At 42.1% G+C, this 21,580-nt stretch overlaps 1 protein-coding gene across 1 annotated transcript; it reads left to right on the forward strand.

The window, feature by feature from the left end:
• Window positions 1-4,796: 4,796 nt before the first annotated feature.
• On the forward strand, window positions 4,797-19,860 carry LOC139409006 (alpha-N-acetylgalactosaminide alpha-2,6-sialyltransferase 5-like). Its single transcript, XM_071153614.1, has 5 exons — window positions 4,797-4,837; window positions 5,556-5,768; window positions 13,896-14,308; window positions 16,076-16,183; window positions 18,430-19,860. The coding sequence occupies exons 1-5, from the start codon at window positions 4,823-4,825 to the stop codon at window positions 18,668-18,670; spliced, it is 990 nt and encodes a 329-aa protein (XP_071009715.1). The 5' UTR covers window positions 4,797-4,822; the 3' UTR covers window positions 18,671-19,860.
• Window positions 19,861-21,580: the final 1,720 nt, after the last annotated feature.

A 21,580-nucleotide genomic window follows, 5' to 3' on the forward strand; every position in this document is an offset into this window, starting at 1 on the left:
TGATTCCAATAAGAGCAAAACGTGCCACTCTGTTCTAGGCCAGCTGCAGCATAACTAGGTCTTTCCTTGCAGCACTGGACAACACGACTGGACAAGAATCAAGATTAGGCAAAACTAGAGCCTGCAGAACTTGCTTTTTGGAGTGTGGTGTTAAAAACGCAGAGCATCTCTTTATTATGGCCAGACTTCTCCCCATCTTTACAACCATTGAATATACAGTGCCTTGCGAAAGTATTCGGCCCCCTTGAACTTTGCGACCTTTTGCCACATTTCAGGCTTCAAACATAAAGAAGTAAAACTGTATTTTTTTGTGAAGAATCAACAACAAGTGGGACACAATCATGAAGTGGCACGACATTTATTGGATATTTCAAACTTTTTTAACAAATCAAAAACTGAAAAATTGGGCGTGCAAAATTATTCAGCCCCCTTAAGTTAATACTTTGTAGCGCCACCTTTTGCTGCGATTACAGCTGTAAGTCGCTTGGGGTATGTCTCTATCAGTTTTGCACATCGAGAGACTGAAATGTTTTCCCATTCCTCCTTGCAAAACAGCTTGAGCTCAGTGAGGTTGGATGGAGAGCATTTGTGAACAGCAATTTTCAGTTCTTTCCACAGATTCTCGATTGGATTCAGGTCTGGACTTTGACTTGGCCATTCTAACACCTTTCAAGTGCTTCGTCTGGATTCTCCTCATTAATCACATCAGACCAACACATATTTTTAACATCATCCACATAAGAGACAGCAAAATCTTTTGTATGATCTTTTATACAATATATTAGGCCCAGCTGTAGGAACTTTGGCTTTCATGGATATAGACACTATATTGTGATCACTGCATTCTATAGGTACAGATACAGCTTTAGAACAAAGTTCTACAGTATTAGTAAAAATGCGATCGATACATGTGCATGATCTTGTTCCTGTAGTGTTTGTAAACACTCTGGTAGGTTGATTAATAACATGAACCAGGCACTGGTTACAGTAAGACTCCTCTTCTTGAGGGGACAGCTTGATGAAAACCAGTCAATATTCAGGTCCGCAAGAAAGTACACCTCTTTGTTTACATCACATACACTATCAAGCATTTTACACATATTATTTAGACACTGACTGTTAGCACTTGGTGGCCTATAGCAACACCCCACAAGAAAAGGCTTTAGATGTGCCAAGTGAACCTGCAACCACAACAATCCTGATCTGATCTGTTCCCCATGTCCTTGTGCTTGTCTCAACCCCCCTCCAGGTCTCGCCCATCGTCCCCATTGGCTGTGAACGTGGATGTATACCTGTGTTTTCTGTCTGTCTGTGCCAGTTCGTCTTGTTTGTTCGAGTCAACCAGCGGTTTTGTGTTTTCGGCTACTACTTTTTCCCAGTCTCCCTTTTCTTGTCCTCCCGGTTTTGATCCTTTCCTGTCCTGACTCTGAGCCCACCTGTCTGACCACTCTGCCTGTCCCTGACCCTGAGCCTGCCTGCCTGACCACTCTGCCTGTCCCTGACCCTGACCCTGAGCCCACCTGCCTGTCCCTGACCCTGAGCCTGCCTGCTGATTTGTACCTCTGCCCCTCTCTGGACTATAATCCCTGCCTGCCTTGACCTGTCTTTCCCTGTCCCTGTTGTTACATGAAACAATGCTACTTCGACAGTCTGCATCTGGGTCTTAACTTGGTTCTGATATCAATAACACTTGACATAAGATCTTCTCTAAGCATTACAGGGATATGACTCTGTATATATATACAGCAACAACTCCCCCATAAGCATTTATGTCTCTTCTATAGATGTTATGTCCTTGTATTGCTACTGCTGTCTCATCAAATAAATTATCTAAGTGAGTCTCAGAAATGGCTACTATATGAATGTTATCTGATGTTAACAAGTTATTGGTTTCATTAACCTTATTTCTAAGGCTTCATATATTAATATGGGCTATATTCAGCCCTTTCTTGGGTAGCTTTTCAGAGATATACATAATACTAAAAAGAGCAAACAAAGCAAGAGAAAAAAATATACATTCAGCTGTCCATTATTCCATTGTTCCATGTGACAAACACGCTCTGATTTGATTTGAACAATACGAAACGCTCTGAGACAAGATTGATATATTTGACCAGAACTGTGTGTGTGTGTGTGTGTGTGTGTGTGTGTGTGTGTGTGTGTGTGTGTGTGTGTGTGTGTGTGTGTGTGTGTGTGTGTGTGTGTGTGTGTGTGTGTGTGTGTGTGTGTGTGTGTGTGTGTGTGTGTGTGTGTGTGTGTGATAGAGAGAGAGAGAGACAAAGAGAGAGAGAGAGGGAGAGGCTGAGATAAAGAGAAAGAGCATTTTAGATTCTACTCCATAGTATATACAGTACACTACGCTTGCCCCATGACCCCATCAGGGAAATGTAGATAGAAAGCCTAGTGGAATAGAACTATGAATGGAACCCATTAGAGATCAATGAGCCCAAAGCATCGATTCCTCCTGTTGCTTTCCTCACGTGAAGCACGTGTATGTGGCCTTGTCGGACCTTGAAATCAATGTGGTATAATTTATTCCCACCCAATTGAATATCTCCCTACCAGTTTCAAAGAGTTGTAAATTCCCGCTATTCAAATAATTGTGTTTTTGCATTGATTTCTGATGTGACAGTACCCCTTTGGCTGGCCAATGGTTAGCCATGACCACAGCTTTTTCACAGGAAGAATGAACAGTATTATTCACTTCCTGCTATGACATCTCCTCTAGTAACCTCTACCAGTCTCTCTCAGGTCCTATTTGTCAGATTATTTTTCAGGTCATTTTCACGTGTCCTCACACTCCCTTTCATCACAGAATTGTTGCAGTGTTAAACTTGTTTGAATTAGCTACGGGTACAACATACTGGAGCCATATCCCTCCCAGCCCAAATGTCCTAAGATATATCAAAAGATAATATAGAAAAATTATGAACATAAGCATCTGAATATAAGGCTTTGATTATTATTAATTACCCTTAAACCATGCCAATTTCACTAATTAGGTCAATGGTATCATTAAATGTTCATCTAGGCCAGAGTGAAACGACCTGGATATTACCCTCTATTACTTCAAGTATCATAGGCTGACTGAATGTATTGTTTTTTATTGAGATTTAAAAGGACTTTGTTGACCACCTCCCTCAAGCTGCCGCACGCCATATCTTCTAACTTCTTGGTGAGAACCATCTTACAGCGATGTCAATAAGAGATAAAAGTCGGGGAGTCAACAACTCAGAGGGCGACTAAAAAAAGCCTGATTCCCATTTCCCAGCAGCTCCAGTCTAGATTACAGCTTCTAGCAATTCTGCTCTCCCGTGAGGAGCGCTGGTGCTCTGCTCTGGTTGCCATTTTTAGATGAGGATATGCTCTCACTTCACATCGGGGTTACCAGTGTCTGTTGTTGGCATGTGTTTGGTACTACTGTTGAGGCTACGCAGCACTTGTGATCACAGCCTAGAGGTCAAGAACTCTAAGGCATGGGTGGTAGTGCACACACGAGTGGTCCCGCAGAGTTGATGGTTCTAGCCCTGCCCCAGGTGCTTTTCCACTACCTTATTATGTTTACATAATTTGATAAATAAGAATAAGAATACCTTGTCTAAATTACTTTGTAGCCTACCTTTTATGAAATATTATCCCACAATCTGGTTATTAGGCTATGATATAAGATAAAAAAGGACTTAAATAAACATTATTCCACATGTTTGCAAAGCCTATACCATTACATAAACTACGTCTATTGCATTTCATTATTCAGCTTATATGAACAAGTGGTGTAAAGTACTTACGTAAAAATACTTTAAAGTACTATTTAAGTAGTTTTTTTGAGTATCTGTACTTTACATAACTATATATTACATATTAACTTTATACTTCTGACTACTTTTACTTCACTACATTCCTAAAGAAAACAATGTACTTTTTACTCCATACATTTTCCCTGACAACCAAAAGTACTAGTTGCGTTTCGAATGCTTAGAAGGACAGGAAAATTGTTAAATTCATGCACTTACAAAGAGAACACGTGGTCATCCCTACTGCGTCTGGCCTGGCGGACTGACTAAACACAAATGCGTCTTCTGTAAATAATGTCTGAGTGTTGGAATGGGACCCCGGCTATACGTACATTTTAAAAACAAGAAAATGGTGCTGTCTGCTTTGCAGGAATGTGAAATTATTTATAATTTTACTTTTGATATTTAAGTATATTTTAAACCAAACACTTCTAGACTTTTACTCAAGTAGTATTGTACTGGCTGACTTTCACTTTTACTTGAGTAACTTTCTATTAAGGTATCTACACTTTTACTCAAGTATGACAATTGGGTACTTTTTCCACCACTGATATAAACTACTTATTAATAGTAATTAACAGCCTATAAACTCTTTGCTTAACACAGACATTTTTACAAAGGTCTCTTTTACAAGGAAGCACTGCAATTTACAAATACAACATAATACAAATGTATACAGTATTTCAAACACATTCAACAGAAAGAGTTAGGCTACATTCCTCAGTAAAGAGATCCCCAATCAATAATTTGAATTGTACGAAATTCTTCCATCCTTGAACAGGCGTTCATTATGACCATGCGGAGTTATCATACTGGGCGCTCTGGATTCTGCGAGAGGGAAGTGGATCGTTGATGTATGTATCAGTGCGAGTGCTAATCTTCTACATTCGGGATGCGCTCTTTATCAAAAAGTCAGTCAGTTGTTATTTGGCGTAAACAGACACGGCTGCGACGATTTCAGCAACGTGAATGCTCCGGCTTCTAAATCGTTATGTAAAGGGAACAATTTTACGGAGGACATCCACAAAATGAAGGCTCAGGTGGTAGGCTTTTTGAAACTCTTTTGGAAAGATGGAAGTTATGGGAGAAAATAGACATCTCGCCTACTGCTACTGTATCATGCTCCTAGCCATTCTACTCTACTGTTTAAATAGTTTCGGCTCTATCTTTATGACAATGGGTTGGATGATGGATTTAAAGATTATAATGTGAAGAGTGCACAGCTGTCAGTCTTTTTAAATCATAGAGCGCATCTGTTCCCACAGGGCAAAAACTGGTTGAGTCAATGTTGTTACCACGTAATTTCAACAACAAAGATCATATGTGATGAAGTTGAATCAACGTGGAAAACTGAGTCATCGGCATTATAGAATTTCCCTCAAGAAATTCCCCCAACTTTTAACCTAAATCAAATTTGTGGGTACGTTGAATTCACGTTAATTGACAACTCAACCAAATGTAAATCAAAACTAGACTGAACTGACATCTGTTCACAGTGGGTTGATTTGAGTGGTGGATTAGAGAATTTAATTGTGATTACAGAAAGAAGAGATGTGATATTATTTGTCATCTCACAACCATTATCATAAGCTGCTAACAGAGTTTTAAAGTTCTAATTTGTCATTATATTCTAGAATAGAAATGCTATAAATAACTTATTATAGCATACTGCAGATATAGGCTAATTTAGTTTTTTTGCATATTTTATAAAACCGGTTGAATATCTCATGATATTTGACCAATTTTCTCCTTTTTTTATAGCGCCATGGGGTTATCGTCATTATAGTTATTACCATGGGTACCAGTCTCATGGTTGTGTACAACAACAGCTTCACGGACACGTCAGGGACAGCGTATCCCACGGATGCTGCTGCTACTGGGCCGCAAATGGATAAACCCAGGAAAGCGCAGCCTAAACCAGGAAGAGCCCTGTCATCAACCCTACAGGGCTACACTGGAGTCATCGGTCAAAAGGTAAGCGGTATACTCACTATACGAACGCAACATCTGTAGAAATGTGTCAAGACATTTAAAACATGTATGGACAACCAATGCTGTCAACCAACAGTGGTTGTTTCCTGTGTCATTTATTCAAAAGGCTTTGTAGATATTTATTCCAAAGGCTTTGCAGATATTTTGAAATTGTAAAGTAGGTATTCGGCAAAAGTCTACAGTATATTCCAAAGTACCGTCAACAGCACTATCACTAGACTTTTCAATTACCCAAATGCCTTTGTTGCCACATATCTTCAGTCTGTCGCTTACGGTTGAATCGTTTAGAACTAAGATGAGGGTTAATCGATTCAGTGTCTTGTGAGTGTAATTGTAATCAGTGGCCACAGCCAATATGTTGGACATTAAGCACCTGAGAGGCACATTGACTGCTCTAGTGATGTTGTGCATGAATAACACCAGCTGCACCTCCTGATCTGTATCCAGCTGTTATTCAGGTAAAGCTGACCGGCCAGCTCCCAGACAAATATCCCAGGTAGGCTACACTCGAAGTGGCTTATTGATAAAGCTCGGGAGATTTCTTCTTGAAACCACACGAGTGGGTGGGACTTTGAAATTGGCAATCGTTTGCAGTACGTTTGAATCCCTGTTCCAAAGACTGCAGCCAGTGAGGTCCCCAGACAAGTTGATGGAAAGAGAGATAGGTAGTTGAAATCAAATCACATTTTATTTGTCACACGCTCCGAATACAACAGGTGTAGTAAGACCTTACAGTGAAATGCTTACTTGCAAGCCCTTAACCAACAATGTAGTTTTAAGAAAAATAACAACATTTTTTATTTATTTTAAAGTAACAAATAATGAAAGAGCAGCAGTAAAATAACAGGGGGTAACGGTATGGAGTCAATGTGCTGGGGCATCGGTTAGTTGAGGTAATTGAGGTAATATGTACATGTAGGTTGAGTTATTAAAGTGACATAGATATGCATAGATAATAACAGAGAGTAGCAGCAGCGTAAGGGAAGGGGGGGGGGCAATGCAATTAGACTGGGTTGCCATTTGATTAGATGTTCAGGAGTCTTATGACTTGGGGGGTAGAAACTGATTAGAAGCCTCTTGGACCTAGACATGGCGCTCCGGTACCGCTTGCCGTGCGGTAGCAGAGAGAGCAGTTGTTTTGGTACCTTTGGGTTTTTGTTGGTTGTTATTCCTAAATAAGAGATACACACTGCGTGCTGGCTTCTGTATGGGCTGACTTTAACAGCATGGCTCCAGAGTGGGAGAGATACGGGAGTAGAGAGCGGCAGCGTGGAAGGACACTGCGTCTCTCAGGTGGCACCGGACAAGAGAGGCCACAACGGAGAGCAGTTGAGAACAGGATTATATGGGGGTCTGTGTCTGGAGCGGTTCTGTTCACTGCTCACTGTTTAACGACTATTAAAAGCGTCAGAGAGTTGTGTGATTTGTAGCCATTGTACTGTACATGCCCAGCACAACGAAGTTGTTTGTTCTTGCCCAGCCCAAACTTTTCAATAGATTCAGCAGCAATTTGAAGTCCCCTTCCAGGCAACAGCTAGAATATGGTGATGAAAGAACTTAGTAACTCGGACCAAACAGGACACAAAGAGGTCTTTCTTTGTGTCCTATTTGGTCCCAGTCCAAGAAAAGGCAGCACAATGAACACATCTGGATTATATTTCCGTTCTCCCCCCGTCCCCTGATATGAATCTTCTCTCCAGTCGTTCCCTGCCATCGTATTACTTCATTCATCCGCAAACTGCCCCATCTCAGGTCTGCTCTCCACTGTAGGGACTCTAAAGTACCGCTGTAGTGTAGCTGCCATTACACCCTGAAAATCACGATCTGGACTATCTGAATTCACAGTACATCCCAGTCAGTTGGTATCGGCTTTAGCTGCGGGGCCTCTTGACTCTGATCACTTAACATACACAAAGCATTCATGCATGCACGCCCCCCCATGCACACACACACACACACACACACACACACACACACACACACACACACACACACACACACACCACCGTATTTACAGTATTTACTGCGCCTGAAGGATTCTGGTTATGCCCCCCATTAACTTATGTGCATAACTTTCTCTTTCATGGGCCATGATTCCACTGAGCTGGGTGTTGGACCTGTGAGTACCACTACTACTCCTCTAGCTGCTTTATGGCTCATACTGGGGGCTGAGAAAGGCCACACATTAATCATGGAGAATACACAGGAAAGGTCTGCCTCCACCTACGTGCCATAGAAGGTTATTCGTTTGCTCACAAGCTACCCAAAGCAAACCCTTTCTACTTCGATACTCTTTCTAGTTTCATCTCAGCATTTGTGAATTGGGATGAGACATAAGATACAAATCATTTATGATAGCTGAAACGCTGCTGATACATGTAGCATAAAAGGAAATATATAAAAAAGGAAATAGGTGTATCTTAGACGTAATCATAGAATTTAGAATTAATCAGTGTGTCTCCCCCTTTGTGTTACTTTCTCCACTGTCCGTCACGGTGGTTTCTTTTCTGAGAATGTCCCTCCTCTATGGCTTTCTCACTTTTGACAATCTGATTACAGCTGCAGTCACACGCACGCACACGCATGCACGCACACACACACACACACACACGCACACACGCACACACGCACACACGCACACACACACACGCCTGGTGGACTAGGTACAGTTAGTGACAATCCCCCCTCCTCTGATGCTTTACCGATTCCTATTAAAGAGATGTTGACCTTTAACACATGGCCATCAGCATCAATATGCACTGGCCTTTACGCATGGTAATCACAAATCATGTATTTTCTGTAAATCTCCTCACTAAATATGTGTGTTTTCGCACCAGTGCTGAAATCCACCACTTTGCTTTTAAAGCCTTGCTTTTTGATGTAATCTCTGATGGAACTAGAAATGAAAATGTAGATAACCGGAGAAAGTCACAAGTGCAGAAATTAGTTATTTGTGAGACTCCCACTTAATGATGCCCTTTACAAATCCCAGTTGTATAGAACACCGTACAAAGGATCCAGAAATCCCTTAAAAAAAACGACTACCTAAGACGAGAATTAGTGCATTCCTCCCGAACATCTAATATCTTTACCAGTATAGGCCTAGACAGAGACTAGAAGATCAACGCTTAACCGAACCACGGCTAACCTTATTGGACATCATCCTCTGGATGTCATTAACATAAGTAGCCCATTAGCTGTGCACCCACCGCACTTCCTCCTCACAGAGAACTTCTTCAAAAGGATCCAAGTCCTCATTAATCCAAGAGGACCTACTCCCTCATAAACGGATAGATAGACATGGCTAATCAGAGCCTTGAGGAAAGCTGACAGGAAGCAATGAATATCATCATTTTGTAAGAGGCAGCTGTTGACTCCATCTTGGATCTAAGTGGGAATTGACGGTTTTTAGATTTCACTGTTAAAGACGAACTTTGACATTTTTTAAAGAACAAAATGGCAGCGATATATACAGAAAATATTGCAGAGCTGTGAGAAGAATGCTGGTGCCCTCATCATTAAAAAGCAGTTGTAGATCAAACAAATACACGTGTGAACACCAAAGATGATTTCAATTTCTACTTATTTGAGAAGAAATTGTGAAAAGTGCAACGCTGCCAATATATTTGACCGCATCTGTTAATACAGTAACCCCCCCCCCAATACAATTCCCCCTTGTCCCTCAAATGCCTCAACACCCTCAATTCTGACATTTCCTCTGATATGTTGGCCTACTGTCTCTAGTCATCATAAAGGAAGGGCTCTGTGCGCCTGGTCTCACTGTCAAACTGTTGTTTTTGAAATATTACATTTACCAGAACTGCGAGACATGAAATCGAGGCTACTGTCCGCCTTGGGTGCTGTGAGTATTCTGGGAGGTAGCTAGAGAGAAGCTGAATGGACGCGGCTGTTCTCAAAAGCAATTATGATCCTGCTTTCCTCTGGGGAGGAGTCTAAGCAGGATGATAGTGATGCGTCTGGAGATGCTGTGTGGATGGTAATTGACTGGGTTGAGGCACTACTCATAACTGTGTGTTGTGCTGTGAGCTCTGTGGTCTGTTTATCATGGCTTAGCTAATCTAATCTACTTCACATTAGAGGTCAATGAAGTCTGAACCTGCCAACGCCCCATTACTATACTAACTCTGGGACTACGTCCCAAATGGCACCGTCCCAAATGGCATTCCCTACATAGAGCCCTTTGGGCCCTGGTCAATAGTGGTGCAATGTATAGGGAGTAGGGTGCCATTTGGGATGCACAGTTTGAGTGGAATATGTATATTTTCGGTTTATGAATGATTTATGACACGGTGAGTCGTATTAGTCAAGTTCCTACTGCATAGGTAGGTGTGCTCATATTGAAATGAGTTCATAATAATATAAAACGATCAAACTATTTGGGTACAGGTGGATCCATGAAGACCTCTACCACAGACTACTCCCAAATGCATAGGCCTAATAAGGATCCTCACAGTTATTATTGCTTTCAAGCAGGTAGCTTCCATAATGATGTAATATGTAATAACATGTGATTCAATTATGTGTTATTTGAGAATCCTTTTTGACAAGGTTTCTCCCCTAAAAGACTCGGTTTCAACCTTTTCCTCAAAATGAAGGTCGATAAGTCATTGCTATTTCTGCCTAGAAAGAAGCATTGAGCTGACAGAAGCTCTGGGCTCTGTCAAAGACAATTTAGTCTTCCTGTCAAAAACACTTATTACTGGTACTGGGAGAATTTCCCTGGTGCTCTAGGCCACAAGGAGGATCCAATAATAAAGTTGAAAGTGGGTTCTAGGTCCGCGTTTTGCTGCACTCATATTCCTGAGCGTTTTTTCAATTCCAAATATCAATCTTATCTCTTGACTCGTTAAAGGAGAAACGAATGTGCCGAGAAAATGTTCCCAGACAAACCGTTCAGGTAAGAAAGCAGCAGAGATGAAAAGGAAAGAGCAATCTTCCAGGAATAAAACACCTGCAGGCATGAAGACTAGCCAATAGAGAAAATGCAGAAACAAAACCGGCATGGTTTTCTTTTCTTGTATCGAACTGCATTAAGTAGGAAGTAGTAAGAAGAGCGGTTCGTATTGCCATGGGGAGTACGTGTTCCATATCTGCATAAACGTAAAGAATACGAAAAATAAATACGATTTATGTCCTCCCTAGTTATTTTTCGTAGCCTGGCAGGGGATTGTGTATAATCGTGTGACGTGGCGTGTCATTTTTTCCTCGTCTACTTGTAGGATGTCTGGCTAGCGCGAGCAATTGATATATCCACACTATGTCGATGAAAGATGTGGTAGTTTGAAGTCGGGAAATTCAAAATTCACAACCTGCTACCATGACAGAAGAACCCGGATCACTCATCACACACACTTCCCACACCGTGCCCATTCCCTTCTCCGTTTCCTGGCAGCTTCCCTTGTTAATTCATCTGTGTGTAATTACAGAGATTACAGGAAGACACATGTGAACAGTAGAGCGGGTTCATGAGGCAGTGAAGTCGGTAATCTCACCCGTATGCACAGTATGTATTTGTGCACAGGCCACACGGGCCACAGTCAAGCATGAAGCTAAGAGTACAGCTCTGAATGCCAATGGGCCTTTGCATTAAGCCTTGGAATAATTCATGAGAGGGTCTCAGGATTTTCATTATTAGATATAGATGCCCTTTTGCCTGGCCTTCTACTTTATGCTGTAGCGGGTATTGATTGTGCTGTTGAATTTTGGGGAACACAGTTTTCCTCTAGTCAGGGAGATCTGAATCTGGTGCCATGGATCTCAACTCTCCGTGTGCCCATTGACATCGATGAGAGAGAGGGAGGATTACATTCGTTTTTAATGTTTTTACTTGTTTTGTTAACCTTTTACTTAGCGGGCTAAGTCAGGGTCACACATTCTTGGTAGTCTTAAACACATCGACTTTGAAACAAAAAGTATACACCTGACACACATGGTTATGGGTTTAAACAGAATAAAACACCTGTACCATGTCAGATATAGAGTTGAAATGTGTTCAATTTTGAGTGTGCATCCTAATATTACACTTTATATAACTCACAGAAGACTGAAACATAGCAAACCGTTTGACATAGAAACCGGATTCTCAGCGTGTTTTTGACGTAATGTTTATTAATGATGAAATGATGAAAAATATGAATAACACTCCACCCATGAGGCCACTAGGTCATTTAACTGCAGGAAAGGGCTACAGGCATCGTTACATACTCCAAAATGAATATGTGAATATGTCTCATATTTGATTGAATGATAATGGGTTGTGTGATTCCTGTAGAAGACCCTTTGGGCTTCAGTCAGCCCCAGAGAGCGCAGACTCTGTTTGAAAACTTCAAACATGCATCCTTCTTTCTTTTCTGCCTTCCGATAGGCTTGAGCAATGTGGTGGGTACCGTGGTTTAACTTGTCCAATGCTGTTAGCTACAGGTAACTGCCAAAATAAAGGAATAACCAACCTAAAGTTTCACATCCCTTGCAGTCAATGACCAAAAGCATCCTCTTTGGCCTCATGGGTAGAATGTTATTCATATTTGTGTTGGGCCACCAGAAGCCGCCAGAACAGCTTCAATGTACCTTGGCATAGATTCTACAAGTGTCTGAAACTCTATTGGAGGGATGCGACACCATTCTTCCACAGGACATTCCATCATTTGGTATTTTGTTGATGATGGTGTAAAACGCTGTCTCAGGCATCACTCCTATAAGTATTCCATTGGGTTGAGATCTGGTGACTGAGACGGCTATGGCATATGGTTTACATCGTTTTCCTTCTCATAAAACCATTTAGTGACCATTCGTGCACTGTGAATGGGGGCATTGCCATCCTGGAAAAGACCACAGACTAGAGGCCTTCACAGGTTCAAAAAGTTGGACCCGTTCCACAATGGACCTGGGGCTTTCCCATCCGGACCCAATATGCATAAATCAATTTTTTAAATATAGAGATCCGTTTCAAACGTACCCGAGAACAACTAGACCAATTCCGTATAGAGCTGGTCGGATCCAGACCCAATCCGATCAGAGTGGGGGAAGCAGCAGAGAAGTACATTTTTAAGCTACTTTATTATCTGGAACTGAAAAAGTGCGAGGGAGATGAAGTAGAGAGAGGTAATGCTCTAGCATAGACCATGCTGTGTGTGTAGACTACTGTGAGTGAGCAAGTGACACGGAACAGGGAGGTGGGCAGAAGAGATGAGAGACAGCAACCAACTAAGCCGACAAGTGCTATAGTAGACTAATAGCTGCCATAGCTAGGTTATTGATCATCCAATATGATATAGGTAACCTGTCCTGACTGCATCAAACCGGGAGGAGCGTGTTAAGATAGCTAGCTAGCTGGGCTAATAAAGGCTGCATGCGCATTCTCATCCTACACAGTTACAAACAACAATTCCATTCAGAATATAAAGTAGTAGCCTACCTGTTGGCTCTTGGCCATTGTAACCTATCCTTCTCCTTGTTAACTTTTAATTCCATAATTTTTATTCAAAATTTTCCATTGATTAGATATCTCCTAACTTTTGCACCTAACAGAGGCTCTATGATTGTAGCCTATTGCTGTTTTGATGACTTATGATTGGCCAACGACAAGAACAACAAGCTACATGCGCCACTCTCGTGGAAAGCAAAGAGCAGCCGTATAAATTGCAAATTTTCTCTCTCTTTCTACTGCAACAGTCACATTCGGATCTGTATGGATCCGTCCAGAAAAGTCTGTTAAAATGACACATACCAGAGACAATAATATCAGATCCGACCAGACCTGTGACATTATTTTGACTTATGGATCCGGATAGGTGGATCTGTGAAGACCTTTACCACAGACCACTCCCACCAGAATAGAAATGATTCCCATAGGTTGAAGGTAATCACTCGGAATGGCTGTGTATTTGTTGGTATCTGCCTTGCCATCTAATGCACCCCACACCGTAACAGCCACCAAAACTCTCATTTAAAGTGTTTCCTTTATTTTGGCAGTTACCTGTACACAATTTCAGTGCAATTTTTATGTTGTTTAATGGCCACAGCTGAACTCCTGTAGCCTCTGACCTCACTTTACTATACCGTCTTTGACCTCTTGACTTTCCCCCCGAGCCTCTGAGGATGCACTGTAACTGCTGTGCCCTGGTGACCAGCTCTGGCCACCTTACCGGCAGCAACCGAGGGGACGAAATCGACAGCACTGAGTGCGTCATCCGCATGAACGACGCCCCGACTGGGGGTAGTTTCCAGCGGGACGTGGGCCAGCGTACCAGCCTGCGCGTCATCGCCCACTCCAGCATGCAGAGAGTACTGCGGAGCCGGCAGGAGCTGCTCAACGCCAGCCAGGACTCAGTCTTCCTCTTCTGGGGACCCAGCAGCTGTATGCGACGCGACGGCAAAGGCCTGGTCTTCAACAACCTGCGTATGGTCAACCAACTGCTGCCCAAACTGAAGGTCTACGTCATCTCCCAGCTCAAGATGCCGCAGTTCGATGAGCTCTTCAAGAAGGAGACAGGGAGAGACAGGTAGGGTTTTGACATTTTGACCCTTGGGTCAATGATGCCATTGGGTTTTGGCTTTGTGAGTCTGTCCGTCTGTCCAATTCTGGTCAAGAATGATTTCCGAAAAATACAGTCAGTGTGTTTGAGGACTTGAGCCACTTGAAGCAGGATTTGCCAGGGAAGTAGAATGCATTGTAGTCAGTGCTCTTGGGCATACACATTCTAATTCAAAAGCTGCTTTTGAGCATTTTTAACAAAAGAATAAGAAAGAAATCCCAACAACCACCCAACCACTCACACTATCATTAATGGGATTTAGTTCAAAGCACTCTGAATATATGTTAGGAACTAAGAGGATTAGTTGTAGACGGTGGGGTATGAGAATCTCATTGAATGGGACAATGCAGCTGGAGAGGGATTTTAACAATCTGTAAGTACAGAAACTCTGTCCCAAACAAAATGCTGGATCATGTTGTGAATGGAAGTGGTAGAAGAAGAAGACAACCGATGCCAACTACCAATTTTACATTACCAAGTGTTAGGTTCTAATTCTCAGAGTAAAAACTCTACGGACACTGTGAAAGCTCAAACCAAGTTTATTCTTCCCAGAGGGCCAGTACAGCTGCATTAGACAAAGACATGGTTTCAGCCGAGGTAGTATAAATACCCCACTCTGGGTGGTGTCTCCTCCTTATAGCTAAACATTACATCATTGTTGCTGGTCAGGTAGCCTAGTGGTTAGAGCATTGGGCCAGTAACCGGAAGGTTGCTAGATCAAATCCCGAGCTGTTAAGGTAAAAATCTGCTGTTCTGCCCCTGAAAAAGGCAGTTAACCCACTGTTCCGAAGCCACCATTGTAAATAAGAATTTGTTCTTAACTGACTTGACTGCTTAAATCAATGTGATATGGGCCTTAAATGGTTCCTTATCAGCACTGCCACATGTGACTGTTCTACCTACAGTCACCCCTCGTGTCTCTTTTATAACTAATGATTAATAATATAACTACTAATTAATAATAGTTAAAGCTCAGAAATCCAAAACCGATCACACGGCATTGCAGGCAATGTTGCGACAAGCTGACACATTGACCAAATGTTTCTGTGTTTCTGCGCAGGAAAATCTCTTCGACAACAGAGCAATCGAATTAAGATAGTACATCTGTACATGACAGTTACATATGCTGCGATAATACGAGATAATTGGTGTCTACATTAACTGTTGACAGGAAGTGACAAAAGCGCTACACAGCCTCACAAGATAATGTCACTGAGGCAAAGCTAGGAGCAGAAACCGATTGCAGGTCCTACCAGACTTTCACTGTCTGGCACTCTCCCTGGTACTCTCCCTGTGCCCCCCTGGCAGAGGCTGCCAACAGTAAACAGAATGAGCCCAGACAGAAGTGGCACCGCTGCCAGCTGGGATATCCCCCAGTGAGGGGCTGGTATGGCTGTCAGGTCCACCTCGACAAACTAGCCTTGACGGTTCAGTAGATGAAAGGGCTCCATTTTACAGGGGGCACTGCTTTGATGGCTGTTTAACAGCACTGAAATTGCGATTTCATGTCAAATCCTGTAAATTAGGAATATGGCAGTGTGAAATCTTAAGGTATTAAAAATTAAGCAATAAATTGAAGGCCTTGGGCAGAATGGATATCACTGCAAGCACCACATAGGGCCAGTTTTTTTCTCTCTCACAATTTCTCTCATTTAAATCTCTTGAGTCATGCAACACATTTCGTTGAACATATAGTATATATTGTGTCTTGTTTCCCCTCACCTTGTCATCCAGGAAGACCTCTAACTCATGGCTGAGCACTGGCTGGTTCACCATGGTCATTGCCCTGGAACTCTGTGATACGATCAATGTCTATGGCATGGTGGCTCCTGACTTTTGCAGGTGGGTTGGGTTCAGCACAGGGCACAGTAGTGTCGGACCCAAGAGTTTCAATGACGTATGCCATAAGGGATTATTACCCCAATGATTACTAATAGGCAACTTATCACTTTTATTATTAATATTATTAATATTATTATTTATGTTCTGGCAAATACAATATACCTGCTTGTGTTCTAAATATATTGACTATGCATCTTAAATACATGAGAGGGGAAGGTCTAATAAAACAAAAGATAGCTAGATGGAGGACAACAGGTGCTCCAGATATCGAGCTGATATCCACAGGCAGGTCCATGGGACCAGATCAAATGTCTGTGTTGTGTGAATTATTCATGCTGGCTCAAACTCTCCTCTGGGGCCAGAGTGTACTGAGTCTAGGACTGAAGAATTATCACAGGGAAAGAAGTAGCTTTGATAAGCACACCTCGGGGCTAAGAAATATGATATGCAGGGCAATCGGAAAGTATTCAGAGCCCTTGACTTGTTCCTTGTTTTGTTACGTTACAGCCATATTCTAAAATTAAGAAAATTGTTTTTTTCCCTCATCAGTCCAAACACAATACCCCATAATGACAAAGCAAAAAGGTTTTTAGACATTTTTGCAAATGTATATATATATTTTAAAAAAAATACAATATCACTCATTTACATAAGTGTTCAGATCCTTTACTGAAGCACCTTTGGCAGTGATTACAGCCTCACGTCTTCTTGGGTATGACGCTACACGCTTGGCACACCTGTATTTGTGGAGTTTCTCCCATTCTTCTCTGCTGATCCTCAAGCTCTGTCAGGTTGGATGGGAAGCGTCGCTGCACAGCTATTTTCAGGTCTCTCCAGAGATGTTTGATCGGGTTCAAGTCTATGCTCTGGCTGGACCACTCAAGGACATTCAGAGACTTGAAACCACTCCTGCGTTGTCTTGGCTGTGTGCTTAGGGTTGTTGTCCTGTTGGAAGGTGAACCTTCGCCCCAATCTGAGGTACTGAGCGCTCTGGAGAAGGTTTTCATCAAGGATCTCTCTGTACTTTGCGCCGCTCATCTTTCCCTCGATCCTGACTAGTCTCCCAGTCTCTGCCACTGAAAAACATCCCCACAAAATGATGCTGCCACCACCATGCATCACCGTAGGGATGGTGTCAGGTTTCCTCCAGATGTGACGCTTGGCATTCAGGCCAAAGAGTTCAATCTTGGTTTCATCAGGCCAGAGAATCTTGTTTCTCATGGTCTGAGAGTCTTTAAGGGCCTTTTGGCAAACTCCAAGTGGGCTGACATGTGCCTTTTACTGAGGAGTGGCTTCTGTCTGGCCATTCTACTATAAAGGCCTGATTGGTGGAGTGCTGCAGAGATAGTTGTCCTTCTGGAAGGTTCTCCCATCTCCACAGAGGAACTCTGTAGCCATGTAAGAGTGACCATCGGGTTCTTGGTCACATCCCTTACCAAGGCCCTTCTCCCCCAATTGCTCAGTTTGGCAGAGCGGCCAGCTCTAGGAAGAGTCTTGGTGGTTCCAAACTTCTTCCATTTAAGAATGAAGGAGGCCACTGTTTCCTTGGGGACCTTCAATACTGCAGAAATATTTTGGTACCCTTCCCCAGATCTGTTTCTCGACACAATCCTATCTCGGAGCTCTATGGACAATTCCTTCGACCTCATGGTTTGGTTTTTGCTCTGACATGCACTGTCAACTGTTGGACCTTATATAGACAGGTGTGTGCCTTTCCAAATCATGTCCAATCAATTGAATTTACCACAGGTGGACTCTACAATCAAATTGTAGAAACATCTCAAAGATGATCAATGGAAACAGGATGCACCTGAGCTCAATTTCGAGTCTCATAGCAAAGGGTCTGAATACTTATGTAAATAAGATATTCCCGTTTTTTATGTTTTATAAATTTGCAACAATTTCTAATCGCTTTGTCATTATGGGGGTATTGTGTGTAGATTGATGGGGGAAATAAAATATTGAATTGATTTTAGAACAAGGCTGTAATGTAACAAAATGTGGAAAAAGTCAACGGGTCTGAATACTTTCCGAATGCACTGTACTGCATCTCCACCATCTCTCCGTATTTTTCAATCCCTCTCTCTCTCCCTCCCCTCCCCATTCTCTATCTGTCTCTCGCATGCATGCACACACACTCTCTCTCTTTTTCTGTTGATCTCTCTCCTCTCCATTCTCGCTCTCTCTCCCCCCTCTTCCATTTCCCCCCTCAAACTTCTCTCCCCCTCATTTCCTCCTTTCTCCAGGGCTCCTTCCCATCTCTCGGTGCCGTATCATTACTACGAGCCTTCGGGGCCTGACGAGTGCGCCATGTATCTCTCCCACGAGCGGAACCGGCGTGGAAGCCACCATCGCTTCATCACAGAGAAGACAGTGTTCGCCAACTGGGCTCGGATGTTCGACATCCACTTCTACCAGCCAGACTGGACCCCGTCCTCTACTCTCAATGGAAACAGCTCACTCACACCTGCTTCAGATGGCTCTTGATACCAGACATAGACAGAAAGGTCCCCAGGACCTGGGGAAGATGTGACTGTGTGTTTGGACTCCAACATGCTGATTTTCCTCATCCTCTCCTTGGCTCCCTTATGGGAGTGTCCCTTATGGGAGTGTGTGGGAGGAGTGGAAAAGTACAAGGGTCATTCCACCAATTCAGTGCCCTTTGAGAAGTGTAATTTGGTAAAAAAAAATACATATATGTTGGATTTAACCAAATTTTAACATTCTGACATAAAGAGCACATGTTCAACTTCATCTCAGCAGGTTAAATAAAAAAATGACTATAGTAAGTGCTAACTAAGTGGCAAATAAAGTAACAGGGTTGACTGTTTTCTTAAATCAGCCATAAATCCCCTTGTGACAGGGGGAATGGAAGCTCGCTGTGTGCAACAGAGGGTGGCAATTGAATGTAAGCTTCACAAAAATATGATAAAAATTGTATCTATGGGTAACAGGGTTGACATGTTATGCTCGACCCGCTCAGATTTCTACCACAAAACACCAGAACGTGGCAAAAAAGAGTGGAACCAGCTCACCTGCTTTTACACTAGGCTCTGACTATTAAATGAGACTTCTGTTCATGTAACGTCTTGACCTTCAAATGATGGACAGATGTAAATTAATCACTAATCGCATGAAATAAATAATCATCTTCAGAAATGACTTAGTTATTTTGTTGCTTTGACAAAGGCTTCAAAATGATGGTGATACTTTGAGAAATGTTGGGATTAAGTGGGTTAACATCTTCTTAGAAGTGACACAGGGCTGAAGGAGGGAAATGTCAAAAATGCAGAATTTTGGCACTTTAGCAAGTGCCATAAAAAATCTGATTTATTGAATTATCCATATGGTCTATATTAAATATATTTTAGATTAATATAACAGGCTTTTTTTAAATATTGGTGCACAATTCTTACTTAAAATATCAAAGGGACTCAAAAGGCACTCTTTTTGTGGAATGACCCGCAAGCTGCAGTTGCTGGAGAAGCAGAAGTGGGAAGCTGCTCCTCAAAATAGTTGGCACAAACTTAGCTCGAACTTGATGTGTTTGCTCAACTTGTGTTCATTCTACTATAAAATATGATTTGGGCATCTTAACTAAAAAAAACGCTGTGCAACTGGTTACACACACAAACCGTGCTTTTAACACACATGATTAAATTGTGCTTTTTAATTTATGCATTGATTGTTATTCAACATGTCCTCACCTGGGATTTGAACTCACAACCTCTTGGTTTGTGGAATTCAGATCTTCATACTACGCCACCATGTCTGTGTCAATCATCATTTTAATCAGACTTTTCTCTCATTATTGATTTGATTGACCTATTTCAGCAATTAGGCTCATTTATAACTCTGGGATATACCAACTCAAATAATGTTGACAGACGCAATATCTCCTTCACAATACTTAAAATAACTGATTTTGTTGAATTATTTACACATTCTGTAAGTAACTACATAGGGCCTATATAAAACCAACTGGGCACAATAAAAGGAGAGCTCAAATCCAAGGACAACTGGCTACCAATCTGTTTTTCCACACTGATACAAACTGGGAAGAGAGATTCTATGTGAAACTACATGATCGCATTGTGTCATCGTAGTACCCTTTCCTTTATGTTTATGGAGAAAACAGAGCTGGAAAAATATAAATTCTTATCAACTGAGCCTGACTTGATCACCTAGATCACCTTGCCCCCCCCCCCCCCCCCCAAAAGTAACTAAGTAACAGATTACTTCAATTGAAAACTAATGCTGGTAGGTTAGTTGTCACCACAAAAAAAGTTATCTGAGTACTTTAACGTGTTACTTTGGAATCCTAATGCCAGTAGCTACCCTCCCGAACAGGATGGGGCCACAGCGGCAACCCTTCAGAATGATGGGATGTCATCTACACAGCGTCCACCTGAGACCTGGATCATGATGAGCATCCCGGAGGTGGACCTGGTTGGATTTAAGGGCTTCAAAGGACAAGCAGGGTTTAAAACAAGCTTGTTTTTTAATTAGTCCAGTCCCTATAATCACACTCTCGGGGCGACATGGTAATAACGTTTGACCTTACCTGGTAAAATAAAGATGAAAACAAAGGTTTAGAAATGTGGTGTAAATTTACAAGTAGGTTTTCGTGCTGACAAACTATTCCTCTTTCGTATTTTTGGAAAAGGTTAGTCCTGAGTTTTTACAGGACCAAAGTGCCAAGGTGGTGTACTCGGTATACACAAATAATAAGCAGTCTTGTCCGGACTTCATTTGGGTGAGGAATCCTGTTTCCAAAACCAACCTGACAAAACGGGCGTTAACAAAGGTTAAAAACAAATCATGAGCTATATCCCCTTCCTCTTTCAACAGTGTTCAACTTTATCACCATTGACATCATACCGTTTGGGTGCATACCGTTTGCGGATGCAGGGCGTAGAGTACATTACAGTATGTGTCAGGATTTGACACCTCATTGAGCCGGAGGATGAACATTCAACGTTCCATATCATGGTCGGATCATTTCATCTTCTGAGCAGCAATTTCCATCATGACACATATCCCCATTCCTGACATAGATAAGCACTGGCGCTAAATTGCTGAAATTACAAATGTTTGATAGCCCCTGGTAGTGGGGAGATGGTTTTTGGGATGTTTTGATGGTGATTCTTGAATGGTTTTATCAGTCAAAAGTGGCATCATTATCCAGTGGGACCAAACTGTTTCCTGCACATAGTTGAGATGAAGTATAAGATAAGTATAGGAAAAGATTGCATAGCCTACGCACGTCCAATACGGAGCAGGTGCTGGAGATCAAATGACATGATCAGCAAAAGGTAAAAACAGAAGGCAGTGTACAGAGTCTGGTGATTTATGAGGTATTATAACTTGTCTTTTTCATCGGCCGTTAATAACTTT

Source organism: Oncorhynchus clarkii, chromosome 5 (genome assembly GCF_045791955.1).
Source record: "Oncorhynchus clarkii lewisi isolate Uvic-CL-2024 chromosome 5, UVic_Ocla_1.0, whole genome shotgun sequence".
Classification (NCBI taxonomy): domain Eukaryota; kingdom Metazoa; phylum Chordata; class Actinopteri; order Salmoniformes; family Salmonidae; genus Oncorhynchus; species Oncorhynchus clarkii.

Bases quoted from the DNA above. Each gene is read 5' to 3' on its own strand.
- LOC139409006 (XM_071153614.1), top strand. The intron at 14,309-16,075 runs GTAGGGTTTTGA...CTTGTCATCCAG, and splicing joins AAGGAGACAGGGAGAGACAG to GAAGACCTCTAACTCATGGC. The intron at 16,184-18,429 runs GTGGGTTGGGTT...TCCTTTCTCCAG, and splicing joins GTGGCTCCTGACTTTTGCAG to GGCTCCTTCCCATCTCTCGG.